The 17856-nt window shown below is 45.1% G+C and overlaps 1 protein-coding gene across 2 annotated transcripts in view; it reads right to left on the bottom strand.

Moving 5' to 3' along the window:
• The window catches only part of tmem132e (transmembrane protein 132E), a 190020-nt gene that overhangs the window by 13215 nt on the left and 158949 nt on the right, over positions 1 to 17856 (bottom strand). For both annotated transcript variants that reach the window (XM_088441046.1, XM_088441045.1), the window contains exons 3-6: positions 15914 to 16054; positions 10564 to 10756; positions 8395 to 8538; positions 372 to 577 (exon numbers count right to left, since the gene is read on the bottom strand). In XM_088441046.1, coding sequence (XP_088297172.1) covers positions 372 to 577; positions 8395 to 8538; positions 10564 to 10756; positions 15914 to 16054 — 684 coding nt within the window. The remainder of the gene's footprint in view (positions 1 to 371; positions 578 to 8394; positions 8539 to 10563; positions 10757 to 15913; positions 16055 to 17856) is intronic.

Genomic DNA, 17856 nt, shown 5'->3' on the forward strand with positions numbered 1-17856 from the left:
TATTTGATAAATGGTCTAAAACAGTGATAGTTGCTATAAAATCAGATGCTTGGAAATATCGGATTTTGGTTGAACAAATAGATCAGTATTTGTGAGAAAGAGGCTGACATTTTGAGGAACGATTTCACTTACTCAAAAAATAATACTGTAGCATTTTACTAATGCCATCAGTACGGAAAGAGTTGTTTGAATTTGTTTTAGAATTGCTAAAAAAAAACCGAAACGATAATAATAAAAAGTCGATTGTAACCCTAAGCCGTTTTTATACGAAATGCGCTTTTTGCCCTTTTGTTTGGTTTACGGAAACACGTTTTGAATTTTAGCTGCAGCGCTTTGGCTTGTTCTCATTAACGACGCTGACGGCGCCTCACCTGCGGTCGGGCAGAATGGGGACCCGCCAGCCCTTGATGAAGCTCAGGTTGCTGTCGGACAGTTCCACCCGCAAGGGGAGCTTGGGCACCCAGACGGTAAGCTCCAGCGGCGCGCTCAGGTGCTCGTAGCTGAAGACGACCCTGGCGTTCATGGAGCCCCGCGTCTCCTTGCCGTTGACGAACACGTAGTCGCAATTCATGGAGACCTGCCGCGACAGAGGCCCGGGTCAAAAGAGCGGCTCCGTACGGGGACGCTCACCTCGGTGACAAAGGGCCTTAGGCCGGGCCTCCTGATATACGGCGGGGCGGCTGTCAAAGTCCCCATTTATTTCTTGCTCCAAGGTTTAGTCTCGGTGCGCGCAAAATATACTACGGGGGGCGAAAATTAGCCGACCGCGGCGCACGAACCATCCTTTCACGACGGGGCGCACAAAGTCTCAAGGATTTTCCTCAAGTCGTTTGCAATTCCTCGGGAAAGTGGTTGTTTTTTTGACACTCCTTCTTCAAGTTCACTGGAAACTTAAAACCAAGAGAATTTGGTTTATGTAAAAACACATCCATTTAGCCCAAAGTGCAAAATGCCTACTTGCGTATCACAGTTACAGTATAACCGTTAAAGCGGTAATTGTTTTGCAAACGCCCCCTAGGAAAGAGAGACCCCCCCCCCCCCCCCCCCCCCGCTCGTTGAACTGACTGTAAATAAGATCGTTTCCTAAAAAAAAAAAAAAAAATGCATAATACCTAAAATTGTATCCTTTTCAGCACGAACAAAAGAAAAAGGCAATGTATAAAAATCAAATTTCAACAAATGTTTTCTACACCTTTTACAGCGTTTTTTTATTCAGGTTACAGATTAGTCTTAGCGCATCAAAAAGTCTTTTAAATAAAAAAACAACATTTAAAAAACTACCATGTAACATGTGTAAATATTGGATGTTACATCTTGCGGCCTATAGTCCAGTGCGGCCTATACATGACACAAACTCATTTTCCGTTAAATTATTCTTGTTGTATCTTATGATCTTGTGCCTTTTATAGTCTGAAAAATCCATTCATTTTCTCTAGCCGCTTATCCTTCCAAGGCTCGCAGGCTTGCTGGTGTCTATCCCAGCCGGCTTTGGGCAGCGGGCGGGGGACACCCTCGACCGGTTGCCGGCCAACCGCAAGGCGCGCAGGGACGCTCGGCCGTTCGTGCAGCCAATCGCACCCGGGGACAATTTAGTACGCCCGCCATGCATGTTCTTGGAGTATGGGGGGAAGCCGGAGTGCCCCGAAGGAACCCACGCGGGCTCGGGGAGAGCATGCAAACTCCACATAGGAAGGGCGGAGCCAGCTGATTTTGAACTGGGGTCCTTCAACTGTGAGGCCGCTGCTAGTCTGAACGAAATCCCGGCTCACGCCGGCCCACTTACCGGAATCAATCGAATCCATTTTTGGCTCGTAAACTAACTCGCAACAGAAGCTCCTTGGCAGAGGGAATCCAGCTCTGCATACCATCTAACCGGATCATAAAATGCATGCGTGTCCTCAAGGTCGGGCGAGACGAAACCGATTGTTAGGGTTTACAGGGCGAAACGCGCATCGCCCTGTTTCCCGCCTCTATTGTCTTGTATGCAAATGATTTTGAATCAACACGACTAAGAGAGAAATTGGGAAGGACGTGCGATATGCAGATAAGGCCCTCTACAGGAGAGAGAAAAAAAAAAAGAGACAGGAACAGGTGTCGCGCCGCATTGCCGGGGTCTCGCCGACATCATCTATCATTTTTCATTATCCATTAAAGCCACAAGCAACTGAGCCGTGCCGTATTGAGTGCGCTTGCTCGGCTAAGCGCGCCTCTGCTAATTTAATGTCGGGCCTTCAGAAATACGCTTGACAGTTCAATAACATTCCGCAGTTACACTAGTTTCGGGGTCGGCGATCGGGGCGGGAAGAAGACCGCGGGGAGCTCCGAGAAAACTTTGGGATAGGGTCCGCAAACTGTATTGTCATCAAGGCTGTAATTCCAGCATTGATGCTGGTGATGCTCACTAGAAACGCAAGAGATTGAAACATTTTCAAACCAACTTTTGAAAGAGAAAAAATGATCATATGCTAACAAAAATTGGCATCCAGTAGCCTTGCGATCCACATCGTTCCTCAGTTGAGCAAAGACATCTTCTTATCGTCTTGATGCTAAAAATAGTCATTGGTTCTTCCTGTCATTGGTGCACAAGATGTCGATCAAAGATAAGACCAATGCACACCGGCCCCCCAGCGCAGGCCCAGACCCCCCGCCGCTTCCCTCAGGTAACGCGTGAAGGTGCGACAAATAGAAGTTTTGTGGCATCCCTTCACCTCGCAATCATGCGCTTAGCGCCTGCGCACAGGCATGCTCCGCCTCAATTGGACACAGAACGAAAAAGAAATTTTCGTTTCTTTTTTTTCTGTTTGGTGATTTCTGAACTGAGGAATTGACAAGGGCAGACGGCGGTGGACCAGATTTTTCAAGTCCGTGTTAGGTTGGGGACTGCGGTGCAACGGCGGAGATGCGATGCAGCTCAGTGGATACGCAGCATGTGGAACCTCTCTCATTCATTAACATGTATCGTGCGCAGCGCAGACACCACGCAGTATGTGGAATCCAGGGGGTAAGGCGCACCAGATTATAAACCGCAACAACAATAATCTGACGAAAAAATCTATCTTTGTCATGAACAGGCTGCGTCGGACTATAAGATGAAGGTTGTAACATGAGATATTTATGCAGAAAAATGTTATATAACTTTAAAAAATATATATATTTTTGTTTTTATTAGAAACCTTTCTTTAAACTACCCGATTACAGCAACAACACAGACTGAACACGCCTGCGTGGTTTTCAACACTGTGATTGCGAGAATACAGCGCCAATAAAACAGTAATACGGCTGATTGCATTTACTAGTGGAGAGTGGTGAGTACCCAAAGATTACCCCCTGGTGGCTAGGAAAAAAAATGCAGATACGCCCACTGGTAAACCACAGGGTATAAAGCGTGAGAAAAAACTAGCAACTTACAGTTTGATTTTTTTTACTCCATCTCGGCAAGAATTTGACGGGGAAAAAAAACGTTACTACTGTTTTCAATGCGCTGGGACACCAAAATCTCCAATAGAAAAATCTCAGGTGTCTCCTTGGCAAGTGTTTCCGTTTAAGGAGATTGTTTTCATCCTGGAAAGGTCCGATGAGGACAGCCGCTCTTTAAACAACGGCTGCTTGTGCTAGGCGGTGCCCAGATGTCGCCGAGCGTTAATTACCTGCTATCGCTCAAGTGGATCGCACGCACGCATAATCTCCTTCAATTTGTATGGACGTGTCACAAATGAACGGCGTGTGAATGATATGTGGGAACAAGAAAGCACCATCATCTCTTCTCATATTCCGACATCCTCTGATTAATTGCCAGCCCCAAGGCGGCCGCGGGAGTTAGCTCCCCCCCCCCCCTCCCTGGTGACGGCGTGTTAAATGGAATGAAAGCTGACACATGGCGCGGCATTAGCGGGCACCGTGTCGCCGCTAAGGAGCTTTCGCCGCCGTGATGGATGTGTGTTAAACGGATACGAGCTAATTTAGCCGCGCTAGCCTAAGAGCCCCCCCACCCCCCCACCCCACACAGACACTTATGCATAAATTAGCCTGTTGTTACTTGGATTAATGAGGCTGAAGATGATCTGTTGGCCCCAAAAAGGGAGCTGAAGAAGTAAAAAAAAAAAAGTCGGGAGATGGGAAAACTGCTTTAGGGGCTTTGTTCCCATTCAGTCACCAAAGTATCCCTGACAGCAGCCGCCGGCGTTTCAATGTTAAAGCCCATCCAGTTTGGCCCAAAAGGTGTGAAATAGCAAGCGGGTAAGTCATTTTTTTTTTCACCCTCACAAGTTTGTTGATGTTGATGGATGTGGGGGTCACAGGATTGCCTCGGGCAAACTTTTATCTTGCATTTAAAAAAAAAAAAATCAGCCAGTCGCACTTTGCAACCGGACATTTGCTAGGCGTGACTATCACCAGGAAGCCCACAAAAAAAGTCTGAAAGTATCATAAACGCGCGGGGCGTCAGCCATTTTAGGTATCCTGCATGTTTTGGACCCATCTCTTCCAAACACACGTGATTCAAATGATTAGGACCATTTTCAAGCTCCCGCGGAGCTAATCATTTGGATCGCGTCCCGTCTTCCAAAATTCGGCCTCAAAATGCAGTTAGGGGCACGGAATCTGGCAGCCATGTATGTCATGAGCAGACACACAAAAAGTCTCGAGTGCGCGAGGTTGAAGATTCGGAACATAAAACCAGCAGTACTTAGCGTTATGAAATTTGCTAAGAGGGTCTATCACAATCACAAATAGAAAGTCTGAAAACACAGGAAGTCAGGCATTTCAAATCGGCCATTTCTGGGTTGCATTTCTGAGCAAAATGAGGAAATTCCGGCCGCAGAGCCGCTCACATTTAGCGACGTGGAATTGGTATCATGGGTAGGCCCGCAAAAGAGTCGCAAGGAGCCACATCCCAAAACGTTCAAGACCTTTGCAATTTTAGTTTCAAGCGTCCGCCTCATTTTTAGAGCATTTTCCAGAAAAACACCACATATTGTGGGTAGAGCTAAGTCTCATGGTTCGGACCCAAATTGTACCCGAAGACATTTTGAGGTGAAAGCAGGTCTTTGGACGCAACCACATCTGATCATTTGGCACAAATCGTACAAAATAAAGGAGATGCAAAATTGGGGGTGGTTTTAGTTTGCGCCATCATGCCAGAGAGAAGTTTGACTACTGAATAGCAAAAAAAGCCAGCTGGTTTGAAGGACAGACGCTTCTTCCTTCAGCCGTTAATGGAATGGAATAGATGTGTGTGAAAAAGGCCCTTGGGTGGCGTCGCCCTTATTAACCCCGCCACTTTTTCATCCGGCGTTAAATACAACACAATGTGACGCGTCCCCGCCCGAGCAATCTGCTGGCACCGCGGCGGATGCCACAGAACATTAGCGGCACTGCGGCGGAGGGGGGGCGGGGGGGGGGGCCACCCCGCCGCACGGAACACCCGCCGCAGTCGCTAACAGCTTTCCACTCGCAATTAGCGGGCCAAATTTATCAGCGTAAAATGGCCGCGGGAGCTCCGGCAAGTATTTCAAGTGTCAGGCCCGGACTCCTTCATCAGGCTCCGCGCGGCGGCTGCGGTGAATTACGCGCTCTTTTTTGTCGCTGTGGTCCAGATACACATCAGCGGACGGCGCAGTAACGCACCGCGACTGCGCACGCGAGGTCGACTCCCGGCAAAATTGCATTAACCCCGCCGGGACCCAGATTTTCCAGGTCGTATACATGGAGGAGAAGAGGGATATATTAGCCGCCCCCCCCCTCCGCCTCCCTGGCTATGATGTATCCCCTGCATGGAGGAGAAGTCCGGGCGGGCCGGCCCCGACTCCATTTGAGGCAGATTAGATCCTCTTATTACCTCCCGACCACTGGATGAATCCTAGACGGTAGCCCCAAAGCCCCTCCAGATCCATTTCAATTAATAATTTAGCATTGGAAGGGAGGAGGAGGATGGGCGGGCGGGCGGGCGGGCGGGCGCGAGTATTTATGATGAGGAGCTCAAGACAAGGCGTGAAAATTAAAAATGGCTCTTTTTTCTTCGCGAAAGCGTTGACCATCTGTCTCGGGTACTTGTAAGCGATTCGAGGGTTTCGGTGGCATATGCATAGTCACAGTACGCGATCAAATTCTTATTCTGTTCGCTTCCCCCAACAGACTTACTTTCCACACAATAGAGCAAATAACAAAGTAGGCAATAAAACAAGAAAAGAAAAAAGGAAGTTGGGTTTGATTCGGATAATTCCCTGTTTGGACTTGCAGTTTTCTTTGATATATTTTACATGCAGTCTGTTACGATTGACAATTTTGTGTTGATTCTCGAGACGATGGGGGCTGGTTTTTCTCACTTGGGAGCTGTAGGATTCCCCCATCGGGGCTGCTGACTTCCTTTTTGATTTAGGGCAGGGTCCTTGACAGTTTTTTGTGTGTCTTGCGACGACTGATAAGGCCAACCAATTTTGAACCGATCGATTGCGCCGGAGACCGATACGTTTAAACTCTTGTTTGTCGAGTCCGAATTTGTTATACGCCCCTGGAATTGATCCAAAATGGCTGCTTGAAATGAAAACGGCGGACTTTGGGTACTTGACCCGTCGCCTCCTGTTATGATAGACCCGTCAAGCGAATTTGACTTAAAACGGCGTGATTTCAAAGCTATTGTGATTTGTCATTGACTCTCCAAAATATGTTTTCCCTTCAAGCAGCACAAATGTCCTGGGAGGACAGCGGGAAGATATTTCCGCCGTTGGGCGACGAGGCTGAAAAGTCATAGTCTTGGCGGTCACGCTGAGTCACACGAGGCCTCCGCATCTCCACTTAGTTCCATCCGGCAGCGCCGAACTAAACCGAAAACCTTTGTTAAAGGCACGCACGGACATCGAGAGGTGTTGTAGAAGTGATCGATGGATGTCGGTTTAAATTTTGATGCTACGGTCCTTTTGAGGTTTTTTGAAAAACAAAGCTTAAGGACGTTAAGTCGTTTTAATTCAATCATTGTACAGTATTAAAGGGCCACTCGTGCCGGGATGATCCATTTTCACTCATACGCTCAATTTATGTCTTTTTGAAAATCAGGCACATGATGTTTATGAATTCATTTTAAGAAATCGATCAATCACTAACGACTTCCAAATCGATGAGCGCCGTAGCATTGAAAAAGCAAAATTTTGTCCATTCCTAATCATCGCACATAAATCGCTAATCATCTAACAAACACGATCAACCGGCCACAAAATGTGGACATTTCTACTTCTGCCCAATTCAACCCAATTTATTCCAAATATCACAATGATTAGCCGGTCCATGGGGCACTAATGAGAGAAATGAGGCCACAAACAGCGCACACGTTTCCGTCATGCGGATCTGCTTTCTTAAGCCAGCGAGCTATTTTGTGGGCCTGATTTTTTGCTGATTGTTATATACTATTTTTCTATTGTCCCACCTCCAGGGGAATGGTCGCTTAAAGTGATGCAGCCACACATTGAGGGAATTCCAGTGCTGCATATTTTTCAAGTCCATTTATGCATCCATTCATTTTCAATTTGCCATCTTCTAGCCTTGGTTGCACGAAGGACTGCTGGATGAAAATTCATTTATCATCTGTCACAGATAGATGTGGCGCATGTGAATTTTGATGGCTCACCATATCGGCTGCCAGGCGACAAAGGTGACAAAGGCTACATTCACACAACAGTCTGAATTTTACAAACGCGACCCAGGTCCCTTGAATATGTCATCCGCATCCGATCTTTTTGTTTGGCTTCGACTCCTCTACTGTATCGCAGATCAAGCGCCTCGATTTCAAACCGGCGGAGACCGAATGACGAGACTCATCAAAAATCGATTTCACAAAATGATACTCGCGAAGTCACCGATACAAGACGAGGGCAATGTCGCAATGTCTCTCTGCATCCTGAAGAAACGCTTTTATTTACTCTATTTCTCTCTTTTTTTTTTATATTTCGCCTGTAGCCACGGCACTAAAGTTAACAACACGAGGGCCGGAGTACACGAGACGGCGCGGCGCATCGGGGAGCTTTTTACTGCTTTTCCCGCATTGATGTATCTGCTGCCTTTTATGAACTATTGATTTTATTTGAGGAATCAAATCAGGAGGACACGCTGAGAAGGGGCCGCGCATGGAGGGTTTTACGCCCGTGCGCCACCTAACCCGATTAACTCGGCCCAAATTGACTTCCCGGCCAGACGGGAGGCTGGCTTTATGGACGCGGGGTTGAAAGGAAGGTCCCCGGCCGGCCCCGCCGCCGTCCGTGAGCTGTTGCTCGGGGGAGCGAGCGGAATATAAATGGCAGTAGATTAAAGGAGTAAAATGAATATTTTGAACGTCTGTAGCCGTGGACGGCAGTAAACCAGTTCATTGGTACTGTGTTAACGAGGGACGTTCGATTGATCGGGCACCTTGACGATATCTTCGTTTGCAGACTTGCACTGCACAAAGGCGGAAACGTCGGTGACGGCTCCGTTCATCTCGATGGACACCATCTTAACGGGGATGGCCACCGTGCGGCCGGTCAGGACAGCTGTGTTGATGATCTCCGTGTCCTGCGGAAAAAAACAGACATGGGTCAGGTCAGTTGTTCATAAAAACATCAGGCGTGCTGGATTGCTTTCAGCGGATTTCATCAACTGCTTCAAACGCTCCTTTTTTTTGTAGTCGGGGAATTAGGAATAGGACATGAAAAGGGCGGAGCTCAAATCAGGCCTGGTGAGTAATTGTGGTGAACGTCCGGTGTCTTTCATCAGATCCCAACGGGATCGATTCAAACCGAGGCATTGTGTCCCTGTACATATATAAATGTAAAGTGGACAAGAAAAATACAAGTAATACTAAGAGTAATAACTTCCAAATGAAGCTGGATTTATTTCTGGATTGAACACATCCTGATAATTTTCCCATCTTTTCACCATTGGAATGAAAAACTAGGAAAAAGTAAAGGTTCTACAATTAAACGTTGTGTTGTTTTTATGTTGAGCCGGTTAGAAGCGGATAAAAGCGGCACGGTGGCGTCGATTAGGAGGAACTCCTTAAGGAGCAAGCAAGTTGAGTCCATTAAGGCTCAGAGTAGTCCCTGCGCCAAATAAACCAGGAAGCAAAGTAATAAACAAACAGTTTATCAACACACTCTTATGCTAATCTAGCCGCCGCGCGGCGACCGATCAATGAGTAAGGTCACGCCGCCCCGCACTCCCCCGTGCGACCAGTCGATAACATCGGCCAGCTTCTGTGTTGTCGCGCTGCGCTTCGATAACGTTCCTTGACGACCGTGTGTCAGCGTGTTATATAAGCGGCAAGTTAGAAGGAAGTGAAAAAAAATAAGAGCTGACATCTCCGGAAGAACTCATTAGCAGGAAAAGTCTGCAAACGAGGTAAACACAGACGTGATGATAAACAGACACAAATAAAAAGATGACAGCCGCCAGCCTGTGCTTTGCCACTCCAGTTGTTACGCAAGCACAAAATATTAAAAGTTGATTTATGCGGAAAAAGGCCAGGAAGTGACTTCGACATGGACGTCTAAAACATTGTGGAGTGATAAAAAAAGAAGGGACTATTTTAAAGAAATTGATCCAAATGAAAAAAAAAAGAAGCTGGATAAAAACGCTAAAGAAAAGCAAAAAAATAAAAGCAGACAGGGTGGTAAAAAAAGTAAGTTGCTAAGCAAGGGTTTACATTGAATACCTAAGCACATACCTACAGAACTTATTAGGGATTTCTTCCCACAGTCGACGTACCTAATGAAGTGTCCTCATCAACAATACACAAAAGCCGCGCACCCCCATCGCACAACGGGAACAGGTGGGCACGCAGCCGAGGAAAAGACGAGCGGCGGGTTTGCGAGTAAAAGTCACGGCGCGTGGAATCTAAAATTTGGCGTGCAAGACGCATGCTAATTCTCCAAATGTCAAGGGGGGCCGGCTGACTGGCGGGTACGCGGCGAGAGCCGTATGTTTGCGGCAGATGTGCAACTCCAAGTGGAGAATGTATAATGGGGCTCGTGGCACTTGGAAGCAAGCAAATGGCCAAAAACGCTGCAGCGTGACTTCCAAGCATTGTTTGGGTACGCGCGCACATAATTACAAAACAACATGAATGCCACGCTCACAAAACGATTAGTGCTCGCTATTGCTACAAGGCCGTGATTATAACTGCTAATTACGATATAAAATGAGCTCTATTATTATTTTAATGTACTACAATTAAACAATGAGTTCATCTATTTGTGTGACATGTTAAAAGTAAATAAAAATACGGTCTGTGTGTACTATCTGTCTATCTGTCTATCTATCTCTATCTATCTATAGCTATCTATCTATAGCTATCTATCTATCTATCTATCTATCTATCTATCTATCTATCTATCTGTCTGTCTGTCTGTCTGTCTGTCTGTCTAGCGAGTAGCTGTAGCGCTGGTAAGCTAGCTAGCTACTTTTCTATTTATCTATCTACCTGTCTGTCTGTCTGTCTGTCTGTCTATCTATCATCCACCCGTCCGTCCGTCAAGCTACATAGTAAGCCGTTAGCCAGCTAGCGACATTCATCAGCATGGTGACACGTATTGAACCGACCATAGCCAGGGGCAGTATGGCCTGGATGTCGCGCTGGACCACGGTGAGCTCGGTGACCACTTTCTCAGACTCGGGTGCGGGGCTCTGCCCCTTGTAGTCGATGTTCCAGTTGATGCGTCGCGTCACTGACAAGCTGGTGAAGTTCTCCATCTCAAAGTCCAGCTGCATCACCTCGGCGTTTCCGGCAACGTCCCTTGAAAAACACGCGCACAAAAAGGTAAAAGAGTGAAAAAGCCGCTCACTTGTGCTTAACATTTTACTACGAGTTAAGTAGACAACCTTTATTAAGTAGATTTTTATTTCACCTTTATGGGAAACACACTTTGAATTTGAGGTGTCCAAACTAGGACCCGGGGGCCATTAGGGGCCCTCCATCCATATTTTAGCGGTCCAGTGGTAAAAACTAAAAGTATATTTTGACATTTTTATGTGGCAATTTTAAAAGGAACTAAAAATGTTTGATGATAGGCAGCATTACAAAACATTTTTTGCATCGTCTTTTACATAAAGTATCGGCGTATCCTGTTTTTTTTTTTAAAATAACTAATAGACAATGTGAAATTAATTGCTTGCCTGAGTGATCTTTTTTTTTCCTCATTTTAATGGCCCTTATTTTATTTTTATTTAAAAAAAATTTTTAGACACCCCTGCTATCAATGATTTATCTAAACCCATTAATTTTTTAATGCATTTTGATGGCGGTCGTTGGGACGCCAAGTATTATTTTGTACGTGATAAGAACTTAGTTGACACAAGAGGCTAATAGAGATTGGCACTTTTTACTAATGGCTGCACGGCTTCAACTTGCGAATCAAATGTCCAGGAATGAATCAGAATACGCACCCCCCACCAGGCCGCTTCGTCCCCGCGTGGCGATGAAAACAGCTCGTCAATAAACAATCAGCGCGCCTTAATCTGGAGGCTCATGGAGATTGCAAATTTAAGTTGGGGGCTCTCACTTGCAAATAATTGCTCAGGTTGGCCCATTTTCTCCGAACCGATCGATCGATTGCTTTTTTTTCCCCCCGCTTCGCCCTTGAACCGCGTACGCCAAAAAGCGATTTCAAACGGACTTTTGTCCATCCGCGGATTAAAAAAAAAGTGCGTCAAATAATAGCCAAGATGGACGTTTAAGTAGAGTCTATCACGGACAGCCATTCGGCGTGATTGTTTTATAATGAAAACGTCAAACGTCACGCTGAAGATGCGTGGAGGGGAACATCCGTGGGGAGCGCGCCATCCCAACGGCAAGCGAAAAGTCCTACTCCCGGCCTTGTGTTATTACACGCACTTGACATTTGAACAGCGTTGATGAGATTGGATCCGGAAGATTTGCGAGGGTTGGGGGGTCTGGCGGCGGAATCAGAAGACCCGCGCGGGCGTACGCGATGCCGCTCGGGCACTTTTTTTTTCGCGATCGTGACAATAGAGACTATGAGATTACAGGGACACTTTTTTGTCAAAAGATTCCCTCATTCGCATGTCCTTCTCAAATACTTCATGTGCTGATTTAGCTTTGCGTCCCACTTCAGACACCAATTTGTTCTCATGCAATTCTCTGCGTGTCCTCAAACTACTTTCAACCTATCCCTAACTTTTTGCAAGATAAGCTACTTAAAGTGGCATTTTCTTTACATTTTGCATCTAAGGGGGAAAAAAATAACACTGAATAATTCAGCCAGCCCCCAAAAAAGAACTGACGACCTCGTCGGCTGTTTTTGCCCACTCCTCGTCCCGGCATTATTAATATGGAATAGCCATTGACCACGATCAATAATGTATCGGCCCAAATGCATCGACTGCTATGGTGGAAAGAAGGAGGAGAGGGGAAAAAAAAGGCGGAGGGGTCAGGGAAGATAAATGAAGCGCGGGTGTGATGTGATGAAAAGAAAGCGGCGGGCCAAAGTAGAATAATGAAGTGAGTAACGCGAAGAAGAGATCAGCGGTGCGCAAGCTCTTTGTCATGGGCTGCGAGATGCGCTAGCTCCTTTGCGGGTTACGCCGAGGACAAACGCCCAAAACATCTTGAATTCGCTTTTAGTGACGCATTACTGGAATTTAAGAGGGTACTTAGGGGGATAATTGTCTGGGGATTCTTTTTTTTTTGGGGGGGGGGGGGGGGTGTGAAACCATTAAAGTATCCACGTATTCCTCCATAAGACCTCAAGCTTTAATCGTAAAGTCGACCCGAGCGTGAAAGGGAGGGAACGAGGGGGGGGGACCAAAAAGGATGTAATGTTCTTTACAGGAATATATCATAAAAAGAGAAAAGGATTTGTTAGTACGTGCTAAGTGAAGCATGAAAGTATTATTAGCTGTAATGTGCAGGCTTTGTTAGGCCAGGACAAAGCTAGTGGACAAGAAAAATACAAGTAATGCTAATCGCTGCATGGAAGCGCGTCATAGGAATGGACGTTGACAAAGTGTACTTTGTTATATTTTAGGGAATTATTATTAGGGAATCATTTTTATATTTATATTATTTATATTTTATATAGTTTTTATTTTTAGGGAATTATTATTATTTCCGTATACTGTCCATGAATATTAATATTGTACTATGTTGCTGACTGTCTTGTATGTTCATATCGTTCAATAAAAAAAGTGAACAAAAATTATGATACCAAAGTTGAATGCCTTTGATATTCTTTTCTAAACAATGTATTTGTCATCTTCTCTTCTTTTGGAAGATGTTATGCTCCTATTAACATTCACTGCTCTTAATGTCAAAGATGCATTTTCTTTTTTTTTTTTAGGACGGTGATAGCTGTATGAATGAAAAATGCATTTGAACTTGGCAGCAGTGAAGGAGTTAATAAAAAAACTCAACACATGATCAAAGATAGGAATGATATTTAGGGACTCGGCTTCAGCGCAACATTAAAAATGTGTCTTGGGCCATGCTGAGCATCTTTCCTTTAATCTTATTTAAGAAAGAATGAATTTGTCAGCTTTTGTTCTTTGAGAAGTTCTTGCGCCGCTATTAATGAGAACATTTACAAAAAGATGAAAGGTGCAATTCCAAGACTGGAATTCCACACAAAACAGCCAAAACGATTATAGACAATTCATGCATCTTGCCTTTTCTGTTCTTTTAGAACTGATGAATTTGTCTGCGTTTGTTCTTTCGGGAGCTAATGTACCATCATGTTATTTGGTGACTGGACTTCAGCAATGATGGGCATCGTGCCTTTCAAGTTCTTGTACAACTAATTCATCTGTCATCTTCTGTTTTATTAAGTAGCGATTGCACTGATATTAATGCTGACGTTTCAAAAACGATAAAAGGCAAAAGGAAGATTTATCGACTGGATATTTCCGCAACAAACTTGAGGAGCTCTTCAGTGCAAGAATACATTTTCCTGCAGAAGACGTTTTCCAGATCATTTTTTTCAGCTCTAACAATAATCAAGAAAACAATGACAATGACATGTAGAAAGTGGAATTCTCTCCAAGGTCATTTACAAAGTGTTCTGGATCATTTTCAAGAAATGTTCCTTTGATGTTCAACACACGCACAAATATATAGATAGATAATTTCGAATGACTAGAATTTTTTGCAACACGGCACAATGATTTAATGTCACAGGTAAAATCAAAGAGCGTCGCCACAGTGGGTCCGGGTGGACCCCTGTAAAAATTTCCCGGGAACCTTTGTTTGTTTTTGTTATGTTTAATGCTCGCTATTATCAGAAAACTGCATGATGTGCGTTCAACTATTTACTGTACGCAAGACCCACGTGACTAAGCCTTACAGTCTTAACTGGTTCCAACAAACTCATATCCAACTGTGACCCCAAAAACTGGGGCGCGTACCAAATTGCCACTTTTGTGAATGGCGCAGCGCAGACAAGGCGCTGTTGGCGCTCAGCCAATTACGATGCTTGCTTATTAAACTTTAGTGCAAACGTGGGCCATTTTTGAGTGATGTCAATTGGTACTGTAGGTTCCCATCTTGAATGGTCACACGATCAGAAAAACACGCAAATCCCGGCGCGTAAGAGGTGCCGTTGTGTGAAGGCAACAGCGGCGCCGATGGCGCCGGGCTTTTTACCCCTGCAGGGTATCGTGTCTACCGCACTATATATTCTTTCGCATTTTTCGCTATGGTAAAATTCAGCAAAGGATCAAAGGCAATACCAACACGTATTGACCGGAATTCTGCCCAACACGCTCGAGTGTTTCCAAGCGATTTGGGCGCACGTGGCTTTGATGTTCTTTTAGAACCAATCGATTTTTCCCCTTTTTCTTAGTTAGCCACAGCTAGCGCTATATTTATAACACAAATCAGCAAATGATCAAAGGCTTTCGAAAATGCCGGGACATCTACCTCTGACGTCCATTTAGAATAAGGCTATTATGCATGGCTTTCCCAGGGCAAATCATCTATTCCTGGGTCGAAGCGCCGGCGTCATAAAACGTTTATGAAAACACGGTCCTATTGGCATCGTGACGTTCCGCAACAAATAAGAACAAGAACAGGCGTTATTCTATTGTGCTCGTCTCCGCACATGTTCCGTGTCAAAGGCAGGTGTCGCGGCACCTTCTCGCCTTGTCATCTAAATAACGGATGAGGCGAGTCTTCTCCCAGAAGTCGCTGACATAATTACCGCACCGTGACAAGCGCTCACGTCACGTTGTCAGTCGCTGAACTCGACTCCCGGAGAGAAAGCGAGAGAAAAAAAAAACAAAAAACACCTGTAATAAAGAACACTGCATGTGTTCGAAGCTTTGATAGATTTCAGATTTCTCTTATTGGACTTTTGCGGGAGTTTTCAAAAAATGCTACGTTCTTCAAATGTACCAAGAAACATTGAGATCAGCATATGTGCGAGAATCTGGGAGAAAACCAGAGTCACCTAGAGAAAAAGCACACTGGCACGGGGAGAACATACAAACTTAACATAGCAAAGCCAGAGCGGGACTGGAACCCGAGATGAAGAAATTAGACTGTTGCCAAGTTACAATAATGAGCCTATTTGTAGAATGAAGAATATTAGCAGGAAAAACGATTACCGTATTTTCCGCACTATAAGGCGCACCCAAAAGCCTTCATTTTTTAAAAAGGCGACGGTGCGCCTTATACATGGATCAATATTGAGATGGGGATCCGTAGATGGGGAATGAAGTGATAAAGCTTGACCTGTTTACAGTTGAACAAGGGTGCTCACATTGACATTGACTTATTATGCTATTGAGAGTTTAGAGTTATGATTCTAATTACGTTGAGTATTACTATATTGTGATTGAAAAAGTTTTCAAATCTGTCATCAATTGAGGGTGCGCCTCATAATCCGGTGCGCCTCGTAGTGCGGAAAGTACGGTACGATAAAAAGCAGTGTGGACTCACCCTTGCTTGACAGCTTTGTTCTTGTTCACATCAATGGTGGTGATGGAATGCTTGGCACCAGACAGAACCTCCCAGTTCACCTTCCACTGGGCGTTTTTGGACTTGGTCTGGATCAGGTTCACCCCTTTTTTAGCTTTCACCCTGCGGGAAAAAAGAAAGGCCGGTCAATTTTATTACAGGAAATGATTTATGTGCGGGGTCGTAGGTCGGCGCCCCCTCCTTCATGCGGTCGCCTCCGCGCCTCCGCGTGGCGGTCAAAGCGATTCCGCAGATGAATCAATAAGTGGGATGAATAAACATGGCGGCCGGAGAGATAAACCAGAGCGGAAAAGGCTGCGACTGCTTTGGGGTCAGAGTGCGTTGCGCGTGCCTTTGTGCGGGATTAAATGGAGGACAGGTCTCCACGGCGCAGCGCTAACATTTTAAAGACGAGATCAAAAGCCATGCGAGGTAACCACGCAGGAGCGCAACAACAAAAATAGTCCATCCCGAAATGAATTGACTTTTAACGTCGCATCATACATGACACCAAATTTTGCTTTGTTTTTCCCAAAGTAAAAGTTTGGGGAGAAAATGCAAACTGCGCACGTAAAGGCCAAAGGTGGATGTGAATTCGGGTTTCTGAACTGGGAGCCAACGAGCCGCCATTTTGTTGAAGACATTTCCCTAAAACCCGCCATTTTTTTTCTTCCTCCTGAAAATGTTTTGTCTGGTATGTCTCATACTCTTGAGGTACTTGGAGTCTGAAAACTATGGCAATTGATTCGTTACTGCCGCTCAAAATATATAAACGCTGCAAAAAGTCCATTTTAAGAAAACGGCTTATAAGAGATAGATTTTTATTTCTTTGTCTAAAAAGAAAAAATATATTGCGTAGCACAACATTTTTAACAATGATTATTTGAGATATTTCATATTTGAAGGCCTTTGTACTCCACATTTTTGTCAAGAATTGGACAGGAGTTGCAGCGATTAGAAGATTGTTTCTTGTTGTTGCACTCCTCATTAGACACGAGTTAGATGAAACGGAAATATGGAACGCTTAGCAAATCATCCGGTGTTTGAAGTGAGCTTAGCAGGAAAAAAAGTAAGGGAAAGAGGAGCTAAACAAGGTGACCCAGTTGCTGCTTGATTACTCAAAGCAAATACTTTAGCTAGCGCATGCTAATTACGCTTTATTGCATTGACACCCTCAACGCCATTTACTGTGAAAGGCCTTCATGAACCTGAAACCTGCACGTACCGCAGCATGTTCAACACCTCAGATATGTTGGATTCCTATTTTTTTTTTTTTTACGAGACTGCCAATTTCCGACAAGCTGGCGTTGGTTTAGCTAAATGAGAGCGAAGCGGCGGGACCCGCGGGAGCGCCGCACGGAATCCGGCTCCCCGTTGAAGAGCGTTAACGCTGATTAATGAGAAGGGCTTCTGACGCATGTCGAACATTAAGCAGCTGCGATGTGGATGCCAGGGAAACTGAGGCGGGCTGCCGCCCTTTCGCTTCAGCGCCTTCACTTCGGAGGTTCCAAAACTGCCGTCGGGGCGGGCGTATGAGACTACGGCAACATTAGAACAAACTAGGGAGTGCGATTTCTGGAGATACTGAAAAAAATGTGGAATCATATGAAATTGCATGCAAACGTGAGGTCGAGAGGTACACCCTATTGGTGTCCAAATTTGCCCATGTCAGGCTCATTTACCGCCATTACAAATTGGACATATTGCAGTTTTTGGACATATTGAACATTCGAGGTTTTAGCATGCATTTTCCTTGATTCTTTTCTTGAATCCTTTCAAAGGAAACTCGTGAACGGGGTGCAATAGACATTTTTGTGTTGATAACCCAAAACCACCGGGTGGCTCTAGCAGCCAATGAATGACATTTGGAGGCTTTTCATTGACTGAAATATATCAATACACAGCGTAGTTACTTGCTATTATCA

This window comes from Hippichthys cyanospilos, chromosome 18, assembly GCF_059441005.1.
Source record: "Hippichthys cyanospilos isolate Australia breed blue-spotted pipefish chromosome 18, RoL_Hcya_1.0, whole genome shotgun sequence".
NCBI lineage: Eukaryota > Metazoa > Chordata > Actinopteri > Syngnathiformes > Syngnathidae > Hippichthys > Hippichthys cyanospilos.